At 34.9% G+C, this 19087-nt stretch overlaps 1 protein-coding gene across 4 annotated transcripts in view; it reads left to right on the top strand.

Moving 5' to 3' along the window:
• LOC113118104 (serine/threonine-protein kinase PAK 1) overlaps positions 1-19087 on the top strand; it is a 42672-nt gene that overhangs the window by 16022 nt on the left and 7563 nt on the right. For 2 of the 4 annotated variants that reach the window (XM_026287018.1, XM_026287020.1), the window contains exons 2-9: positions 7581-7797; positions 10632-10726; positions 11502-11649; positions 12642-12679; positions 13265-13399; positions 16659-16893; positions 18711-18774; positions 18855-18903. In XM_026287018.1, the coding sequence (XP_026142803.1) occupies positions 7605-7797; positions 10632-10726; positions 11502-11649; positions 12642-12679; positions 13265-13399; positions 16659-16893; positions 18711-18774; positions 18855-18903 (957 nt within the window). In that variant the 5' untranslated portion in view covers positions 7581-7604. Of the gene's footprint in view, positions 1-5869; positions 6026-7580; positions 7798-10631; positions 10727-11501; positions 11650-12641; positions 12680-13264; positions 13400-16658; positions 16894-18710; positions 18775-18854; positions 18904-19087 lie in introns of those variants that run through there. The other 2 variants (XM_026287019.1, XM_026287021.1) reach the window with 2 other exon arrangements.

Genomic DNA, 19087 nt, shown 5'->3' with positions numbered 1-19087 from the left:
AAATATACACTTGAAGTGACTGCGCCCCACCCTGTGTAGATCATTAGCATGTACATAGAGCTGCAACACTGTTCTCCATCTGTAACACGACCCCCTCCAACGACCGCCGGCACTGTTATGATCGGCTCTCATGGTTTTAATAGATGCACACACACACACACACACACACATGCATGCATTGCTCATTCTCACATCATCTGTCTTTGAACGTCAGAATGTGTAATTATTTTGTCTGGAGGGTGTGTGTGTGTGTGTGCATGTTGAAGACAGCAGGATGGCCTGCTACCCAGTTTAACCCTGAGAGAGTGCGTGTCCTCCTGGGGAGACGTGAAGCGTCATGTCCTGCCGGGCATGAGCGTGTTTTTAAAGCTGGATCTCCAGGGAACGACAGACTGCTAGAGGTTTGAAGCCACTCAACCCAGAGTTTGATTGGCCATGTGAAATATTCTGTGCATGACGGTGAGATTTCATGCAGTTTTCAGAAAGCTGTCAATATTTAACTGCTCCAGTATCACATAGTTTAAGCTTTGAGTTGCATGTCATATGCATCGATTGAAACCTCAGCCGCTCTGCCATACTGAGACAAAAAATTGGTGTTGACACTGTTTTCTCTCAGAAATTGCTGGCAAATTTCACAAACAATTACTGAGGCAAAAACTGCATTAAATAGAACAACTTAAATAGTATTTTCTTGTAAAATGCACTCTGATGATCTTAGAGAAAAACTCTTTTGAGTGTAGTTTTGTTCTGTTTCAAATCAGTTGTTTATGGGTTTTGATCCTTTCATGTCCTCTCGTGCCATTCGGCTTTAAAGACCACAGAAATTATCATTCACAATGCATTTATTTATAAGGTGAAAACAAATATTTTTTTTTTTTCTGTGAGGTTGTAAATGCATGCAGTATTTTAAAGGAACAGTTCACCCTATAATGAAAATTACTGTGAATGTCCTCACCCTCAGGCCACCTTCATCAGATTTGGAGAAATGTAGCATTTCCTCACTTGCTCACCAGTAGATCCTCTGCAGTGAATGGGTGCCGTCAGAATAAGAGTCCAAACAGCTGATAAAAACCTCACAGTAGGATTTTAGTGTGAACTATTCCTTTAAATTCTGCCCACACTCCTCAGCATTTTGATGAAAGACTGAAAACCAACATTTGTATTTTCCTTACAATAATGTTTAGTGTTGAATTGTGTAAAATAAGACCAGAAACATTTATTAGGACGGCAAAAAATGGTTTCATATCTTATTAAAAAGGCCACTGTGAATGTCTCTCTCTGGTCGAGAGACTCTGATCTCAGTGGTCTTGTTATGAAACCGATCTGTGATGTCCGTGAGCCCATCAGTGTCCGATCCAGTGTTTGGACATCAGACAGACATTCAGATGAGATGCAACAGAAGGAAGGACGTGTGTGAACCAGAGAGTCTCAGACTGAACACCCATTGCATGCATCTTGCATATTGCTTGAAATAATAAATGCAAATTGGACACAAATATTTCTATACACCATGCACAAGATACAGACTGAGTCGATGCATTTGGTATTTTTGAGGAAGAACTAATTACAGGATTTGATAAGATTTGTTTGTAAGATTGACGTCACGAGTTTGGTTCAAGATATTTAGTAGCTTTGTCCATGACATAATGTCTGTTTTCTTTTTTTGTACAGACAGGAATTCTGGTTACAAACTCTGCACACATTTTACTATTTTCAGCAGTTATATTCTGTTCAGACAGACCTTTATTTTATTATTATTATTATTTTTTTTACCTGTTATTGTTATTTCAGATAAACTCACTCCTGGGATGTTAAAAACAGGTGAAATTTGATTGGCTGTCAATGATTGGTTGTGTGACACTATCAAAAATTTTTTTTGCAACTAAAGCGAATAAAAATGTGTTTCAGTAATTGAAAAATTTTAATAAAATAAAATCAAAATGAAAAGCCAGACCATAAAAATAAACATTCACTTGAAATACTAAAATGGAAATAAAAATAAATTAGAAATAAAATAAAAAAAGACTATTGGAGTATGTTTTACATAAAATAAAATGTAATGCTTTCTATTTTAAAATTAAAAATAGAATTTTTTTAAATTTAAAATTCTATAGTTATTTGTGAAACTAATTAACAATTTGAGTGAAAACTGTTTCTAGATAAAAAAAATTTCAGTGTAATAAAAGTGACAAAAGCACCTATTAAAATAGCTAAAACCTAAATTAAAATAAACAAATGAAAATATTAAAATATAAAAATAAAAGCTAATTCAAAATATTAATAAACACTTTATAAATTAAAACTTTTAAAAAGAGATTAATAGCAGAAGTCTATGACATGTTGGCAAAATGAATATTGTTTTGTGTCTCTGATACATTTCTAACACGTGAATGTTTTAAGATGCTTTCAGTCTAATTTTAGTCTCCGGATCAGACATCTTGAGTCTATAAACATCCTCTCACTCGTCTTTGTTTGCTGTCATTTTCTTGACACCAGCTTGAACACGAGATTAACCTGTGTGTGTGCCAGTTCTGTCTCTGCGTGGCTTCATGGAGGTAATGAAAAGCTGTTTCTGGCCTTGCATTGCAGGTCTCATACAGTCTGTTTCTCGCAGCTGGAGGCAAAGCAATGTCACAACACCAGCATTTAATTAGCGTGAGGCAGGAGTAATCAGAAGCCCGCTCTAGGAGTCTATCAGGAAGAGCCCAGAATTGAATTCTCCGTTCCTTCATTTATAACGGCGGCTATTTCCATCCGTCCTCGCTCTGTTCCAGCTCCAGAGAGACGAGAGCTATTCTTATCCTGATGAATGATGCTTCGTTCTGTGTGATCTCAGAGCTCAGAAAACCCCTCCTCATCTCCGTCAGCGGGTTTTATTTAGGACTGGAGTATTTATTCATCTTCTGCGTTCAATTTTATTTTGTCTTCATTTGAATGTCAGCTTTATGTCATTTTGTTTTTTATATTTTTGTTTCAATTAATTTTTTTTTAAATATATAATATTATTTAAATGAATGAAATCTTTCTCAAATAATTTTAATTAACTATAATGTCACATATAAGCTGATTAAAACCCACAGTTCATTTGTTTAGTGCTAATTAGGTTGTAGTTTTTAATTATAACTGGCATTTGTTTAATAGAATGAAGAGAATCATATATCTGCACTTTTCTTTTGTTTGTTTGTTTGTTTATTTGCCAATTCTGATAGAGTTGACTGAACTGTGGTATAAAACTCAGAATTGTGATATAAAGTCATAATTACGAGATCTCACGGTTCAACTTTTTTAAATTGCATTATTGTAATTGCGACTTTTTAATCTCTTTTTATTCTGTATTTATGTTCAGCAGTTCAGCTTTTAAATTGCATAACTGTGTAATTGTGACTTTTTATCTCACAATTTTGACTTTTTTTCTTGCAACTGACAGTTTAAATCTCGCAGTTTTTTTTTTACTTATTCAAAATTGCATGTTTTAAATGTCTTAAAATTGTGAGTAAAAATTGTCAGAATTACCGTTTTTTTTTTCAGTTGCAGAGCCAAGTCATTATTGCAATTAAAATAAATTGCAGTTTGAGTTAACTTGATCTTTTTTTGTAATCAGAGGTGCTTGCTGTAGCTGCGTTTGGCCTGTAGACATGAAACCAGGAGTTGATTGTGCCAGCGTTGAGTGTTTGAAGGATGCAGCAGCCAGGTGAAGAGAAACCAGTGAAACACTGATGAGATCAGGGACAGTACCACATGATGACAAACCACACTGATGACGTCTGACAAACAGAGCGCTGACTCACAGGTGCACACCAGAACTTCCTCTTGTGGTGTGTGTGTGTTTGGTGGTTTTCAGGTCTCAGAACTTGATTCTGGTTTTTGCATCTTTGAGACAATGAAGGGGAACACGCAGGTTCAGCTGTGAATGAAGCCCTTTGTTTAGTTGAATGAAAAGCATCTGAGGTTTGTTAGACATGTGTGTGTGTGTGTGTGTGTGTGATCGAGCTGAGGTCAGTTTAATTACCAGAGACCAGACCAAAGTCTTCCTCATTCCTGCTGTTTCACTGTCTTTAAAGCTCTTGTGTACTTGTGTTTGGGTGATTTTAAAGTAATTGTGGCTTGATATCTCTCAGTGCGGTTCACAATGGCAGCTCTGTTTATTAGAATTGCTTTAAATCACTGGGACTTTGTTTCTTATTATAAACTATTTTATCCTTTTTAGTACTTTTTCCCTTTTAGTTGGGTTTAGGGTGTTTATTCAAATCTCATTTTCTTTCTTTCTTTCTTTCTTTCTTTCTTTCTTTCTTTCTTTCTTTCTTTCTTTCTTTCTTTCTTTCTTTCTTTCTTTCTTTCTTTCTTTCTTCCTTCCTTCCTTCCCTCATTTCTTTCTTTCTTTCTTTCTTTCTTTCTTTCTTTCTTTCTTTCTTTCTTTCTTTCTTTCTTCCTTCCTTCCTTCCCTCATTTCTTTCTTTCTTTCTTTCTTTCTTTCTTTCTTTCTTTCTTTCTTCCTTCATTTCTTTCTTTCTTTCTTCCTTCCTTTCTTTCTTCCTTCCTTCCTTCCTTTCTTTCTGTCTTCCTTCCTTCCTTCCCTCATTTCTTTCTTTCTTTCTTCCTTCCTTTCTTTCTGTCTTCCTTTCTTCCTTCCTTTCTTTCTTTCTTCCTTCCTTCCTTCCTTCCTTCCTTTCTTTCTTTCTTTCTTTCTTTCTTTCTTTCTTTCTTTCTTTCTTTCTTTCTTTCTTTCTTTCTTCATTTCTTTCTTTCTTCCTTCCTTGCTTCCTTCCTTCCTTAATTTCTTTCCTTCCTTCTTTTTTCCTTCCTACCTAATTTTTTTTCTTTCTTTCTTTGTTCCTTTCTTCCTTTGTTAATTTCTTTCTTTCTTTCTTTCTTTTTATTCACCCACCCATCCATTTATTTTTTATTAATTATTTTTAATTAATTTATTTGTCATCCTTTTTATTGACCTATTTACAGATTTCATATTTTTATTGTTTATTTTGATTTATCTATCTATTTGTTTCTTCTTTCTATTTTAATATTTATCTCTTTTATTGATCTATTTATTTATTTGCTCATTTATCTCTCATAATTATTTTTATTTATCTATCTGTTTATTTTTTTCATTTATGTATCAGTTTTTATATAACAAATTTCTCATTCCTTTTACATAGGACCTAGATGTGTGCATGTGTTTTGAGTCACATCTCTTTGTAGACATGTTTATCAGCAGATGAACTTTAACACCTTGACTCTGTATTTAGTTTAACTAAGGTGTGTGTGTGTGTGTGTGTGTGTGTGTGTTCCTGATAAAAGAGACCACAGTGATGACATACTCCTGCTAAATGTGACGGCATTGTCTGAAATGTGAGTCCACATGGGCGTTGTGTGTGTGTGTGTGTGTGTGTGGGTCAGGTTTTGCCCATTGTGAGGACTAGTTTAACCTGAAATCAGCTATGCTGAGGTAGACAGAGAGAAAAATGACTTAATAAACATAAATGACTTCAGGAGAATATAAAACTGCAGAAAGGTTTGTGTGAGGGACACATGTATTGTTAGATGATCTAAACTATCATTAGCTCAGTGTAAAACAGTTTAAGTCAAATGAAAGTCCCCACCCTGATAGAAAAGGGTTTCACACAACAGATCCAGAAACAGTGGATGACCAGCTGTGTGTGCGTGTGTTACTGTGACTTTAACACACTTGTGCTGTGTGTTTGTCTGCCCTGCTGCCTTTCTGATGTCTGTTTGCTCATGGCTGAAGTGTGTTTACAGGTAATACAGTTTCCTATTTGTGTGTGTGTGTGTGTGTTTCTCAGTCTCTGCTATCATCTTACACCATTCATGTCCAGTCAGTCACAGATCAAACTCCTAGTCTTTCCTGTTCACCTGTGACATCACATCAGGGAGGCCACAACCTCTTAAAACCAGCACACACACACACACACCCACACACACACACACACACAGACGGGATCTGGGGCGGCTGGTCTTACAGGAATACTGCCGAGATTGAGTGTCAGTATGCTGGACGGTGTTTGGTGAGGTGAAGTTTATACAGTCTATCAGCAGACGTGTGTATTTTATATTCATATGTCCGTCTGAAGGATATGAAACGGTCACAATAGAAGTTTATTTCATTCAGGCTTGTGTGCATCTCAGTCGTTGTCATTAAATAGCATTATGCTATCTCTGTTTGACTGATATTAATGTTGACTGATAATAAGAACTACTACTAGAGCTGACAGTGACAGTTTTGTACTGTATGTAAAGATGAGGGTGGTCTTCGTTTTTTCAGTATCTTGTGCATGCATTAACTGTGATGCTGTTATCTCTGTCTTGTTTGAATTGTGTGCCTAGATTCGCATATTCAGTATTTGACACATAATTAGCCAGTGAAGCTTTTTTTTGTTAATGGCATAAAGATTGTAGTGTAGAGCTCACATTTACATGTATTCATTTAGCAGAGGCTTTTTAATCCAGAGCAGTCTGCCATAGTGTCACAAATGGTCATAGTATTTACAATGCCAGGTTTAGTAGCAAAAAATTAGCGGTGAAATGAAATGCATTAAGAATAACTATTTAAATATATTGTAATATGCATGTTTTCCCTTAATAAGGAAAAGTGCATCTTAGTTAATTTTTTTTTTAAAGCACAAGTATTCCATGTCATCTTTGTGTAGTCATTAATGTCTTAAATCTGCATGTGTAACATTAATTAAACAATTTGAGCAAAACGTTGTTTACAATAGTTTTAAATGGAGAAGAACATGTCACACTGATAATGCACATGTCAGCTTCCCAAAAGCATTTTATATTAATGGACACAAACCAAAAATAATAGAGTCTGTCCAGAATGACATAATGCTGGTTTATTGAGTCGAGGTGTCAGGACTGATGTCAGAGCTGCTTCACTGAATCATGTGCTTTCTACAGCAAAGACGGGGCTGAAAACTTAAGAACATTGTTTAATGAGGGAATATTCGCTATTGTTCATATATTAGGATTGGTGATTTTAATTAACCTCTAAAGTTTGAGGTTGGTGATTTTATTTTTAGATTTTTTTTATGTTTTTGCTCATCAATGCTGCCTGTATTTGATTCGAAGTAAAAGCTATTCAATTATGAAATATTATTACAGTTTCTAATAGCTTTTTTCTATGTGAATATATTATGAAATGTTTTTATTTCTGTGATGCGCAGCTGTATTTTCAACATCATTCCTCCAGTCTTCAGTGTCACATGATCTTCAGAAATCATACTCGTATGCTTATTTGCTTTTTTTTTTCTATTATTATAAAATTTGAAAACAGCTGTGCTGCTTCATATTTTTTTAGCAATGATGATACAATTTATGCATATACTGTATATACAAATAATACATACAGCAGTCTGAAACTAACTCAGATGGTGTTTTCTCCAGTCTTAGCTGTTTTTTTCCTGCTGTGTCCTAGTTGAATCTAAATGCTATTAAAAGAAGATTGGTGGTAATTTAGTAAATCTAATTATGCTTTGTTTCATTCCAGCATCCCCTGCTGTTGATTTACTTTAGCCCCTCCCCTTTTCACCATCTCAGTAGCTCTGATTGGTTGTGTGTTTCAGATTTAGCCACGCCCACAGCTGAAGATGTCAGACAATGGGGAAGTAGAAGACAAGCCGCCAGCTCCGCCCATGAGGAACACCAGCACCATGATTGGCTCGTCCGGGAAAGACTCAGGCCCACTGAATCACGGCTCCAAACCTCTTCCGCCCAACCCAGAGGACAAGAGGAGAAAAGAAGGCTTCATCCGATCCATACTCACCGGAGGAGGAGACAAGAGTGAGTGATTACTAAAACAAGGACTTCAAAGGAATCCGGAAAGAATAGAATTTCTAGGAGGAGTCATTCAGGGTCAAAGGTCTCGAGAAGCACCACAATGCATCTGTGTGCCAACTTTATGACCAAAAACCTTTTGACCTTTGTGGTTTATACACACCAATCTTCTTAGTTCATGGTAGGGGCGGGAGAAAAAATCAATTCACATATGAATCACAATTCAATCTTCTAGTGATTCACAAATGTATAAAAAAATCTATTTTCTAGTTAATATAATAATAATAACATGATGTTGTCAGAACAAAACGGCAACAGCAAAGAGGGAAACACAAATACATCCTGCCCCGTTTTTAGCGAGGGTAAATTTTTGGAAAAATTTTACATTAATTATTAAGCGTTTGTTATTATGGGAAGTGTTAAGAAAGCCTTTTCTACGAGCTGAGGAGGACAAGACTTATATAGAAGGTGCACAGTGTCATTCACACTAACATTAAACCCCATTATTGTGACACGTGATACTGAAATAATGCAGTAAACATTCATTTAACAACATTAGATGTAAGATTAAACCCTAATGTACACAACTGATAAAAAAACCCCAATAAGAAACATGTTATTTAAATCCAATTTACGTGTCAATTTACGTTTTCTCACTGTAAATTGTACAATGACTTCTTTTTCACTTCCAAAAAATTAATTTTTAACAGAATTTTAGTGTAAAATAACATTAAATGCAATTACATGTATTCACCGAATATTGTATGGAAAATTACTGTTAACCATTTAACAGGTTTTTACTGTAGCATTTTTACAGTCTTTTACTGTTAAAATAACAATCATTTTATACAGTGATACTCCTAGTTTGTGTCATCAGATTCTCACACTTCCTCAGTGTATAACACAAACACCTGTGCGTCCGCTCATGTCTCTGTGTCAAGGGTTCGTCTCACTTCGTGCTCGTCTTTCTGCAGGCCTGTTTTGTGATAATTACCAGCCCGTTAGCACATCGTTAATATTTAAGACCCTGCCTGGCTTCAGCACAGAGCAGATGAGGACGTTTATAATAACAGGCATTAGCAGCATCCGCACACATGAGTGATACTCAGGAACTGGAGCAGAGCATAATACATGCCAGACGGGGTATATATTGTAATGATGACTTTATGAAGATCAGCACTTTATGAGCTTAAAACGGTAGACAATAGTGTTAGTGATACTTATTTGCACTAAAATAAGATGAGAATAAAATAAAATAAAAAAACTAGGAATTGGTGTGATGTTTTATGGAAATATTTCAGATAGATAGATTAAAAATTACAATTACAAATATGTAAAAATTAACATATTTCTCTGTGTGCAAAAGTAATTAGCCTATGAAATGCTAGTAACATACTAGCATCATAGTAAACATGCCAGAAAAATTAAGAAGTGCTAAAAAAAACATGCTGTTAAAACATGCTAACAATGTTCTGAAACCTGTTAGCAAAATGTGAAATCACATTAGTTGTATTAAATCATGCTAACAGTGTGTTAAACAAGCTACTAGCATCTTAACAATGTTCTAAACATGCAAGCAACATGCCAAAATGTTCGAAGAGATGTTCTAAACATTAGCACGGTGTTAAAACATGTTGGTAATGTATTAAATCATGCAAACAATGTGTTAAAATTGACTACTAGCATGTTAGGGATGTTCTAAAACATGCTAGCAACATGTTAAAAGATGCTAGCGAAGTGTTAAAACATGTTTTTTATGTATTTAATCATGATAGCAATGTCTTAAAACTGGCTACTAATATGTTAAAACATTTACAATGTTCTAAAACATGTTAGCAACATGTTAAAACTTGCTGGCTATGTGTTTAATCATGATAACAAGGTTAAAACATGCTATTAGCATGCTAGAAATGTTCTAAAACATTAATATTAAACTATTAGTATTAAATCATGCTAACAGGGTGTTAAACAAGCTACTAGCATCTTAACAATGTTCTAAACATGCAAGCAACATGCCAAAATGTTCGAAGAGATGTTCTAAACATTAGCACGGTGTTAAAACACGTTAGTAATGTATTAAATCATGCAAACAATGTGTTAAAATTGACTACTAGCATGTTAGGGATGTTCTAAAACATGCTAGCAATATGTTAAAATGTTAGAGATGTTCTAAAAACATGTTAGCAACATGTTAAAAGATGCTAGCGAAGTGTTAAAACATGTTATTAATGTATTTAATCATGATAGCAATGTCTTAAAACTGGCTACTAATATGTTAAAACATTTACGATGTTCTAAAACATGTTAACAACATGTTAAAACATGCTGTCTATGTGTTAAATCATGATAAGGTTAAAAAATGATACTAGCATGCTATAAATGTTCTAAAACATGCAAGAGACATCTTAAAATGTTAGAGATGTTCTAAAACATGTTAGGAACATGTTAAAACATGTTAGCGAAGTGTTAAAACGTAAGTAATGTGTTAAATCATGCTAACAATGTGTTAAAAAGAGACTACTAACATGTTAAAATATTAACAATGTTCTAAAGCATGTTAGCAACATGTTAACACATGCTGGCTATGTGTTAAATCATGATGACAAGGTTAAAACATGTTAGCAACATGTTTATGCATGCTACAATCATATATCTTTACGTTTTTTGAATGGTCATATTTATACAATGATTTCTCGTTATTCTGTACTGTATCTGTCTAATACTGAGACAAAATGAAACACATGTTTTGCACTAAATGTTTGAATCTAAGTTTAAACATCCCTTAACTGTTATTCTCTTCTTTCACTCACCTGTGTCTCCGCCCACATCCTCGTCTTCAGCCAATAAGAAGAAGGAGCGTCCAGAGATCTCTCTGCCGTCAGACTTTGAGCACACTATCCATGTTGGCTTTGACGCCGTCACTGGAGAGTTCACTGTAAGTCAGAGCAAAGATCTTTTCCTGAAGGATGCTCACATGCTCCATGTTGAAAACATCTTTATTCATGCATTCAGACATGCATATAGTTCTATATTATTAGACTCTCTTTTTATATCTTGTTATACAAACACTGGGAAAAAAATATTGACTAATTATGGCCACATCTAAATGTAAAATTCACTTTTACTCTGCACTTAACCTGTAAAATGAATGAACTCATCTGATTATAAAAAGAAAATGCTAAAGAAAGCAGGCAAAAAAGGACAATTGGAAATAAAAATAGCCAAAGATGTTCATTTATAGACTTGCACCTGTTTGACATCAGCAACCCAAATATAGAAAATGATCCTCCAGCAGTTCAGACTCGCAGCATTAACCCCCGGGTCCAGATCTGTCTTCCTCTTTACATCTGGTTTATTATATTTGATAAGGTATTAAATGAGCTGTGCTCTTTTCCTGACCCCTAAATCAGCCGTATGTTTCCTGTGTGTGACACTGAGTTGAGTTCAGTTTGTGTAACGAGTGTTAATGAGAGCCGGTGGGACAGAACCACGCCAGCAGAGATGCTCAAATTACTTTAGTCCATCGCGGTGGTCCAGCATCACACTCAAACTGAACACAATGAGACCGTATTATTCTATCTGTCAGGTTTACTATTACTTTTAGCACAAGAATGCTTGAGAAAGCCGCATTGTGAGTGTCATAGTTCTGTGTGACTGATTGTCTTGATTTACACCGTCTTCAGTGCTTGTTGTTGTGGCTCTCTGTTTAGGGCATGCCTGAGCAGTGGGCACGGTTACTCCAGACATCCAACATCACCAAACTCGAGCAGAAGAAGAATCCTCAGGTCGTTCTGGATGTCCTTAAATTCTACGACTCTAAAGAAACAACCAACAGCCAGAAATACATGAGCTTTACAGGTGTGACACTCACTTCCATATTAAAAAAAAAAAAAAAAAAAAAAAAAAAAATATATATAGCATCCAAAATAAGTTTTTGTTTACATACTAAATGTATGTGTACTCTGTATATTTATTATGAATATATACTAAATACACACACATACTGTATATATTTAGAAAATTATATGTATTTATGAAACAAATTTTTTTTTTTATATTTATTAATTTTATATTCATATAATTTATATTATATATAAATATATTTAATATGTAAGCATAACATTTTTGCATGTACATGCATGTGTGTGTATTTATATTTACATAATAAATATACAAAAACTTTTATTTTGGATATGAGTAATCACGGTTAATCATTTGACCTCACTAACATATATATATCGAATTATGAGGTTCTATCTGCATTCTGAGCAGTTTTGAGGTATTGAGCTTCAAAGTGTTTGCATCCCATAGACTTCTGTAGATATAATTCTTTTTTTTTTTAAGTTACAAAAAAAACATCACATAATGTTAATAAGTCATCACAGAATAAGAATATGTGAATAACTCCATTCCAAAGCGACGATATACATACATTTAAAAAAAAAATTTCACATTATATTTTATATATAATATTTATATATATATATTTTTTTTAAATAGCATCTCAATTGAACATTTTTTAAATATTTTTGATTTGAATTTTATTTTTTTTGACAGATGAGCAAAATGTAGAACAAATGACTAAAAATTTCACAAAACGAAGCTTTATTAAATTTTTTATGATTTTTTTTTTTTTTTTTTAATGCACACTTTACACAGAACAACAGTTTTGCTGTGTCAGATAATAATTTTATTTTAGGGCCTGTGCATGCATCTCATATTATATACACACACACACACACATATCACACATAAACCAGCAGTTGAAAAAAAATCATATCTGTAAGGTGCTGTCTGTATATTAGTCCTACTGTATTTCTCATTTCTCTTTCATCTGTCTTTAATTTCAGATAAAGGTGCCGATAACTACAACTCTTCCAACGCAGTGGTGAGTCATTGTGATGTCTGACTGTTTTCCAGCTTTATCTGTGACACTCACAGAAGCGTTTGAGGTCAGGAGGCGAATCTGAACAAATGTCCTCTCGGCTCACGCGACAGATTGACAGAGGATAGGACGGGAGGAAGTTAGCCGGAGGGGAAGTGCAAAAGAGAGGAGGGAACCGAGAGCTAAAATTGGGAGGGGGGGGGGTGGGGGGGGATGTCACAGTGGACAACAAGGTGACAGAGTCCCGTAAGATTTGCCCACTCAACAGAAGGACAGAAGTGATGCCAGCCCCTCCAGGCAGTGCCAGCGGGTTCATCTCTCTCTCTCTCTCTCTCTCTCTCTCTCTGCACTGTGAATCAGCATCTTTTTCGTCCAGTTCTCCTGCTGAGTCGTGCCGTATCCGTAGCTCAGACCGAATCAGGTTAGATGTGAAGCGGGATGGGGAGTGAAGGTGTATTTGGGGCGTATCGGGTCAGCTGGTGAGGGTTTAGTGCGGTTGGCATGTTGGCATTGGGTTTGTTCTGCTCTCATGTTGTGATGTCAGTCGGTCAGCCTCACTTCCTGCTCGGCTTGTTTCACGCTCCGCAGAACTCCAAGGCCGTTTCGGAGACCCCCGCCGTGGCCCCCGTCTCCGAGGACGAGGATGAAGAAGATGAGGATGAGGATGAGGATGAAGCCACGCCTCCACCCATCATCGCACCCCGTCCCGAACACACTAAATCTGTGAGTATTCACTTATATGAGACAGGGATTATTTGCTGAGGTTTTCTAAGCATCTTCAAGGGTGTATATGTTTTTTAATGCTTGTATAGTTTTTTTTATAATTAAGTAAAAATACAGTTATGCTCTTGGATTGAGGTCTGTGTGCTTTATAGGTATGACACAATTAAACTTTCATGGTGTCAAGAAATGGAAAAGTAAAATAAAAAGTAAAATGAAAAGTGCAAGTAATAAAATAATAATAATAATGGGTTTAAAATAAAATGCAAATACTCGCTTTGAGATGTTGCCTTAAATGCTTACGGCAAATTTTGTTATTCGGATTTTGAATTTGTTTTATTTCTAGATTTTCAGTTTTAGTGTAATTTTTTATCAATATTACTATATTGAATTTTTTTTCATTTTTAGTTTTAGTTCAATCGAAGTTTTCATTTATTTCCACTTATTAATTTTAGTGCTTCAACTTAAATATTTTATTTTCAGTTATCTTTTATTTATTTATTTTTGCTAATATTGTTATGTGCTTTTTGTATTTTTACTAGTTTAATTTTTTTTATTCTAACTGGTTGTTTTTAATAATATTTTGAATTGGATTTTATTTAAATATATTTATTTTTATTTTAAAAAAAAAATTATTAAATTGTTTGTTTCCGTTTTTTTTTTCACTTATCGACTGAAACTTATTTCTGTCCAACATTTTTTTTTATATCTAATATTTGTTTTATTTTATTTCAGCTGTATTTAAATAATTAATTAATTTAATAAAATATTTAGAATAGATTTAGTTTGAATTATTGATAATCCTGGTTAGTAGATTATTGTGATTGGTCGCTAGACAGACAGACAGACAGATAGTGGCTGTTGGTTTCTAGGACGTTGCTAGATTAATTGAAGTGTTTCTGAGGGCATTGCTAAGGTGCTCGGTGCAGTAGTGGGGTGTTAGTAGGTTATTATGGTTGGTTAGACAGGAAGTGGTCAGGTGTTTCAGTGTTGTGGGTGTTGGCTCACAGATGTAGATGCATGACAGTTCAGTCTGCAGTCTGGAATAATGAGTTTTCTGACTCTAGACGCCTTCAAGCTAACCTGTAATTACCGAATAAATATGCATGTGTTCAGAGCGGTGGGTAGGTGACTGGAGCTTTAATGCAGGAGTGTGTGTTTGTGTGTGTGTGTTTCCCTTCGTCTGTCTGGACCAGGCCTGGTGGATGATTAAAGATGCTCCACCAGCGCTCATTCATGTGTGGTTTTGATGTGAAGGGGTCTCACTCTCATTAGGTCAGAGGAGATGAATGATGTCCTGTAATGTGTTCACACTCTCACCCACACATGAGTACTGTACAGTGGACACAGGACGCTTGTAGGGCATGTCTTTGAACTTTGAGCTCATGCTACAGTATTAGCCAATGGCAAAATTACAATAAGATATTATAGGGAAAACACAGGATAAGTATTGAAAATTTCACTCAGGGCATAAGTCACTGAAAAAAATATAGAATTATATTTATTCAATATATTTGCTCTAACTTCATTTTGAATGTTAGAAATATTGTTATTTTATTTGTATTTATATACTTTTTATCATTGTTATTTGGAATACTATTTTGAAGTAGCTTTCACCAGTTTACAATTTAATTAAACAGTTTTAATCTTGTTATGTGCTTTTGTCATTGTATGTGTGTGTGTGTGTGTGTGTGTGTGTGTGTGTAACTGGGAATTGTAGGTCACGGAATTTGTACACACACACACACACACACATATATACATGCATATGTGTATGTATGTGTTTTATACACTTTTTCTTTCTTTTTTATTACAGTTTTTAGTTAATGTAAATTGCCATGTGGTTAAGGTTTTAAATGTTTATTTTTTAGTTTAGTTGACAAGGAGCATTGCGTTAGCAAGCAAAAGGTTGGGGGTTTGAATCCCAGGGAACACGTTAGGAAAAATTGTTAGACTGAATGCAATTTAAGTCGCTTTGGATAAAAGCGTCTGCTAAATGCATAAATTTAATTTAATTTAATTTAATTTAAAATAAAACACTGGTTAAAAATAAGGTTTGTTTCAGTAAAAAAAAAAAAAAACTTTTATTTTTATTTATGTCTTATTGTGGTGTTGAAGATGTCAGTCAGTTCCTATTGTACTGGTGTTTTATTAACCCTTGATGCTGATCCTGGCGACTCGGAGCGAGTCTCAGGATGGACAGATGTACACTGTTTCCAAGCTGCCATTGTAGTGAATCAACATCTGACTGCACACTTCAGCTTTTTGGCTGCTTGTTTATGCTCTGGTTTTGTCTCCAAAATGAATTAAAGAACACGAGCCCCACCCCGGCTGAAAAGAGAAAAGAGCAGGAAATTTAATGCGTGTGACAGCGATCTGCTTCTGTTGGAGCAGATTAAGCACAGAGGCTCCGGAGAGCAGAAATCTTGAGGGTTTTGTTCAGCTTGTGAAGGTCTGAGGAGAGAATTATATTCACTTGAGTCACTTCAGACCAAGCTGTGCTGGAATCTGTGTTTTATTGTGTCTGTGGGTACCAGCCGGCCGGTCCTTTCCCACAGTGTTTTGGGAATCATCCATCGCTTCATTTGGGCCCCATGTGTCCTAGTGGTTTATCATCTTGACTTCATATCCTCTCTTTTTATTATATGTGACCCTGGACCACAAAACTTAAGTGTCAATTTTTCGAAATTGAGATTTATACATCATCTGAAAACTGAATGGTTTCTTATGATGGGACAGTTTTTGTCCGAGATACAACTATTTGGAAATCTGGAATCTCAGGGTGCGAAGAATATTGGGAAAATCGTCTTTTAAAGTTGTCCAAATTAATTCTTAGCAATGCATATTGCTAATCAAAAATTAAGTTTTAATATATTTACAGTAGGACATTTACAAAATATCTTCACGGACATAACTAATGATTTTTGGCTTAAAAGAAAAATGATAATTTTGACCCATACAATGTATTTTTGGCTATTGCTACAAATATACCCCAGAGACTAAAGACATATTTTGTGCTCCATGGTCACATTTATTATTTTTATTCTATAATTTAATAATATATTAATTCCATTAATGTTTTTATTTTATAAATATATTTTTATATGAATCATTTATATTAATAATTCTTTATTTTAATTTATTTTTTATTTTATTTCACTCTTTTTTTATTTATTTAATCCAAACTTAATTTAATCAATTGATTTTATTTTACTTTGTTTTAATTTATTTAATTTTTTTCCTGTATTAACTCTGCCCACAGATCTACACGCGCTCCGTTATTGACCCTCTTCCTCGCCCGCTCTCCACCAAAGACGCCGCTACGTCACCAATCGCTAACACGGCCGCTGAGGACGACAGTCTCACCCCTCCACCCTCCACCACCTCCGCCACAGCCAGCACCACCAACACCAACACCCCTCCGCCCTCCACGCCTCAAAACACCGACAAAACACGCAAGAAGAAGATGACCGACGACGAGATACTCGAGAAACTGCGTAAGTCTCCACACTGCAGACAGGATCATGAGACACTGTAATGATTTATTCTGTGTATTTACATAGAAAACACTTATTTTAATTTCAAATATCATCACTTTTCTTTTTTTTTACTAATCATTTTTTATGAAATAAATGCAACCTCCAATGAGAAGAGACTTCTTTGCAAACCCAAAGTTTTAATTAGTGTATAATGATAAATGTGTTTAAAATCGAGTATATTTATTGAGTCCATCCGAGGCATGGCTGTGCTAGTTGTTTATTTATTTAGTAAGTAGCCCTGTGATGAGGATGATGATAAGACATTATTGCTAAATAAACCCTATATCACCCCGTCAAGGTTTATTTTATGTTGCAGACCGGCTGACTGCACATTATTCCTGACCTATCAAATATATATATGATGTGTTTATTTCACGGAGGAACTCAAACCTGCTTGTATCTGTTGATCGAGTCGTTTTGTGCAATGCTTATTTTTTTTGCTGCATTATTTAATTTGTCATTTTTGCTACATGCATTGTTATCGTTGAGCATGAAATGATTTGGTTTGAGCTGCTGCAGAGATGCATGACTTTCTAAGCACCTGTATCTTATTAAAAACCCCATGCGCTCCAGACGTGCTCAGATCGTCCTCTGCTGGTAAGAACGGGATGCTGCTGCAGTCATCCAGTGTGTCTCTGTCCCCTCAGGCCCCTCTCGGCCAAAGATTTGTCGTCCTCCGTTCATCAGTAGTTGCTGGGTTACACCTCAAAATGAAGATGTTTAAGACCCTGGCCTTCTTCCTTTCTGTGTTTCCCAGCCTCCGTTACCTCACTGCCTGTAAATCTGTCTTTTCCTAAAGGTTTAGAGGCCTTTTCCTCCCTCCCTCCCTCTCTCTTTCTCTCTCATTGCTCAGCATCGTTTACGTGTGTGAGACTGGACTGTTTGAGCATCTCTCGTCTTATATGTGACCACTGTGAGAGAGACCATTCACAATCTCCAGCTGCTTGGTTAATATAATAAAAATTATATTACACTTATTTTGACACATATTTGCATGCATTTCAAATTGCACCATAAAAAAAGCATTTGAAAAGAACTAGCAAGCGATGCCTGTTGTTTTTTCTGACACAAGATAATGTATATTTCATACACATTTGGAACAGAGCTACTTTAATAAAATAAAATATAAAAATATTAAATTAAATAAAAGCCACATATAATAGTATTGTAGTAATACTGTTTTGTTTACCTGTAAAATATAATAATAATTTAATTAAAAAAAATATAGATTCCTTAAATGAAAAGATGTATTTGCTCAAATTTCCAATATTTAATATAAACTTTTTAATTAAGTTTATATTTTTCATTGCAATAAAATAAAAAATAAATTAATTTATATTACCACGCTGAAAAAGTTGTGTAGAAACAATGTTTTACTCCATAATTGCTAGTAAACTTTTGCAATAAATTATTAAAAATAGTAACACATTGAATTAAATCTGACATTTTTTATGTAGAAATACCCCCAAAAATTCTTAATGATAAAGGTTTTTAACAGTATGATAACATTTATTTATTAATTCATTTATTTAATTATTTAGATTTTTTGTGTGTGTGTGTGTTTAGCACAGTTTAAGGCATTCTCATCAGTGTATCGATTATTAATTCGATTAGTTCTTCCACAAACCCTGAAACACTATATTTTCTTCTTCATTCTTCTTTTTTTTGTCTTGTAAACAGCTGCCTTGTTGTCTTCCTGTGTCTCTTCAGTTTTCATGTTTTGTAGTGTTTCTTATTCTTACCTCTTAAAATAACATGCGATCTTCACTCCACAGGAAGTATAGTCAGCGTGGGCGACCCGAAGAAGAAGTACACCCGATTTGAGAAGATTGGCCAGGGGTGAGATTAATGATGCACGTTTTATTATTAATCTAACAAATCTTTAAACAATCCTCATCTACATTTTCTTCCGTCATCAGGGCGTCTGGAACGGTCTACACAGCCATAGACATCGCCACAGGACAAGAGGTGAGACGTTTCTCACACGTGTACGTCACCTCGATGAGTGTTTTCTTCAGGAAGAGTGTGCACTATGACACTAGAACAGTTCTTCATGGATGTTAAAGCAACCTTCAGCACCTGCATGACATAATGCATGTTAAATCATGTGTGTGCAACTAATATAAAGCTTGGAATGAATACTTGCCATGCA

This window comes from Carassius auratus, chromosome 18, assembly GCF_003368295.1.
Source record: "Carassius auratus strain Wakin chromosome 18, ASM336829v1, whole genome shotgun sequence".
Classification (NCBI taxonomy): domain Eukaryota; kingdom Metazoa; phylum Chordata; class Actinopteri; order Cypriniformes; family Cyprinidae; genus Carassius; species Carassius auratus.
This window is presented reverse-complemented; position numbering and strand designations above follow the sequence as displayed.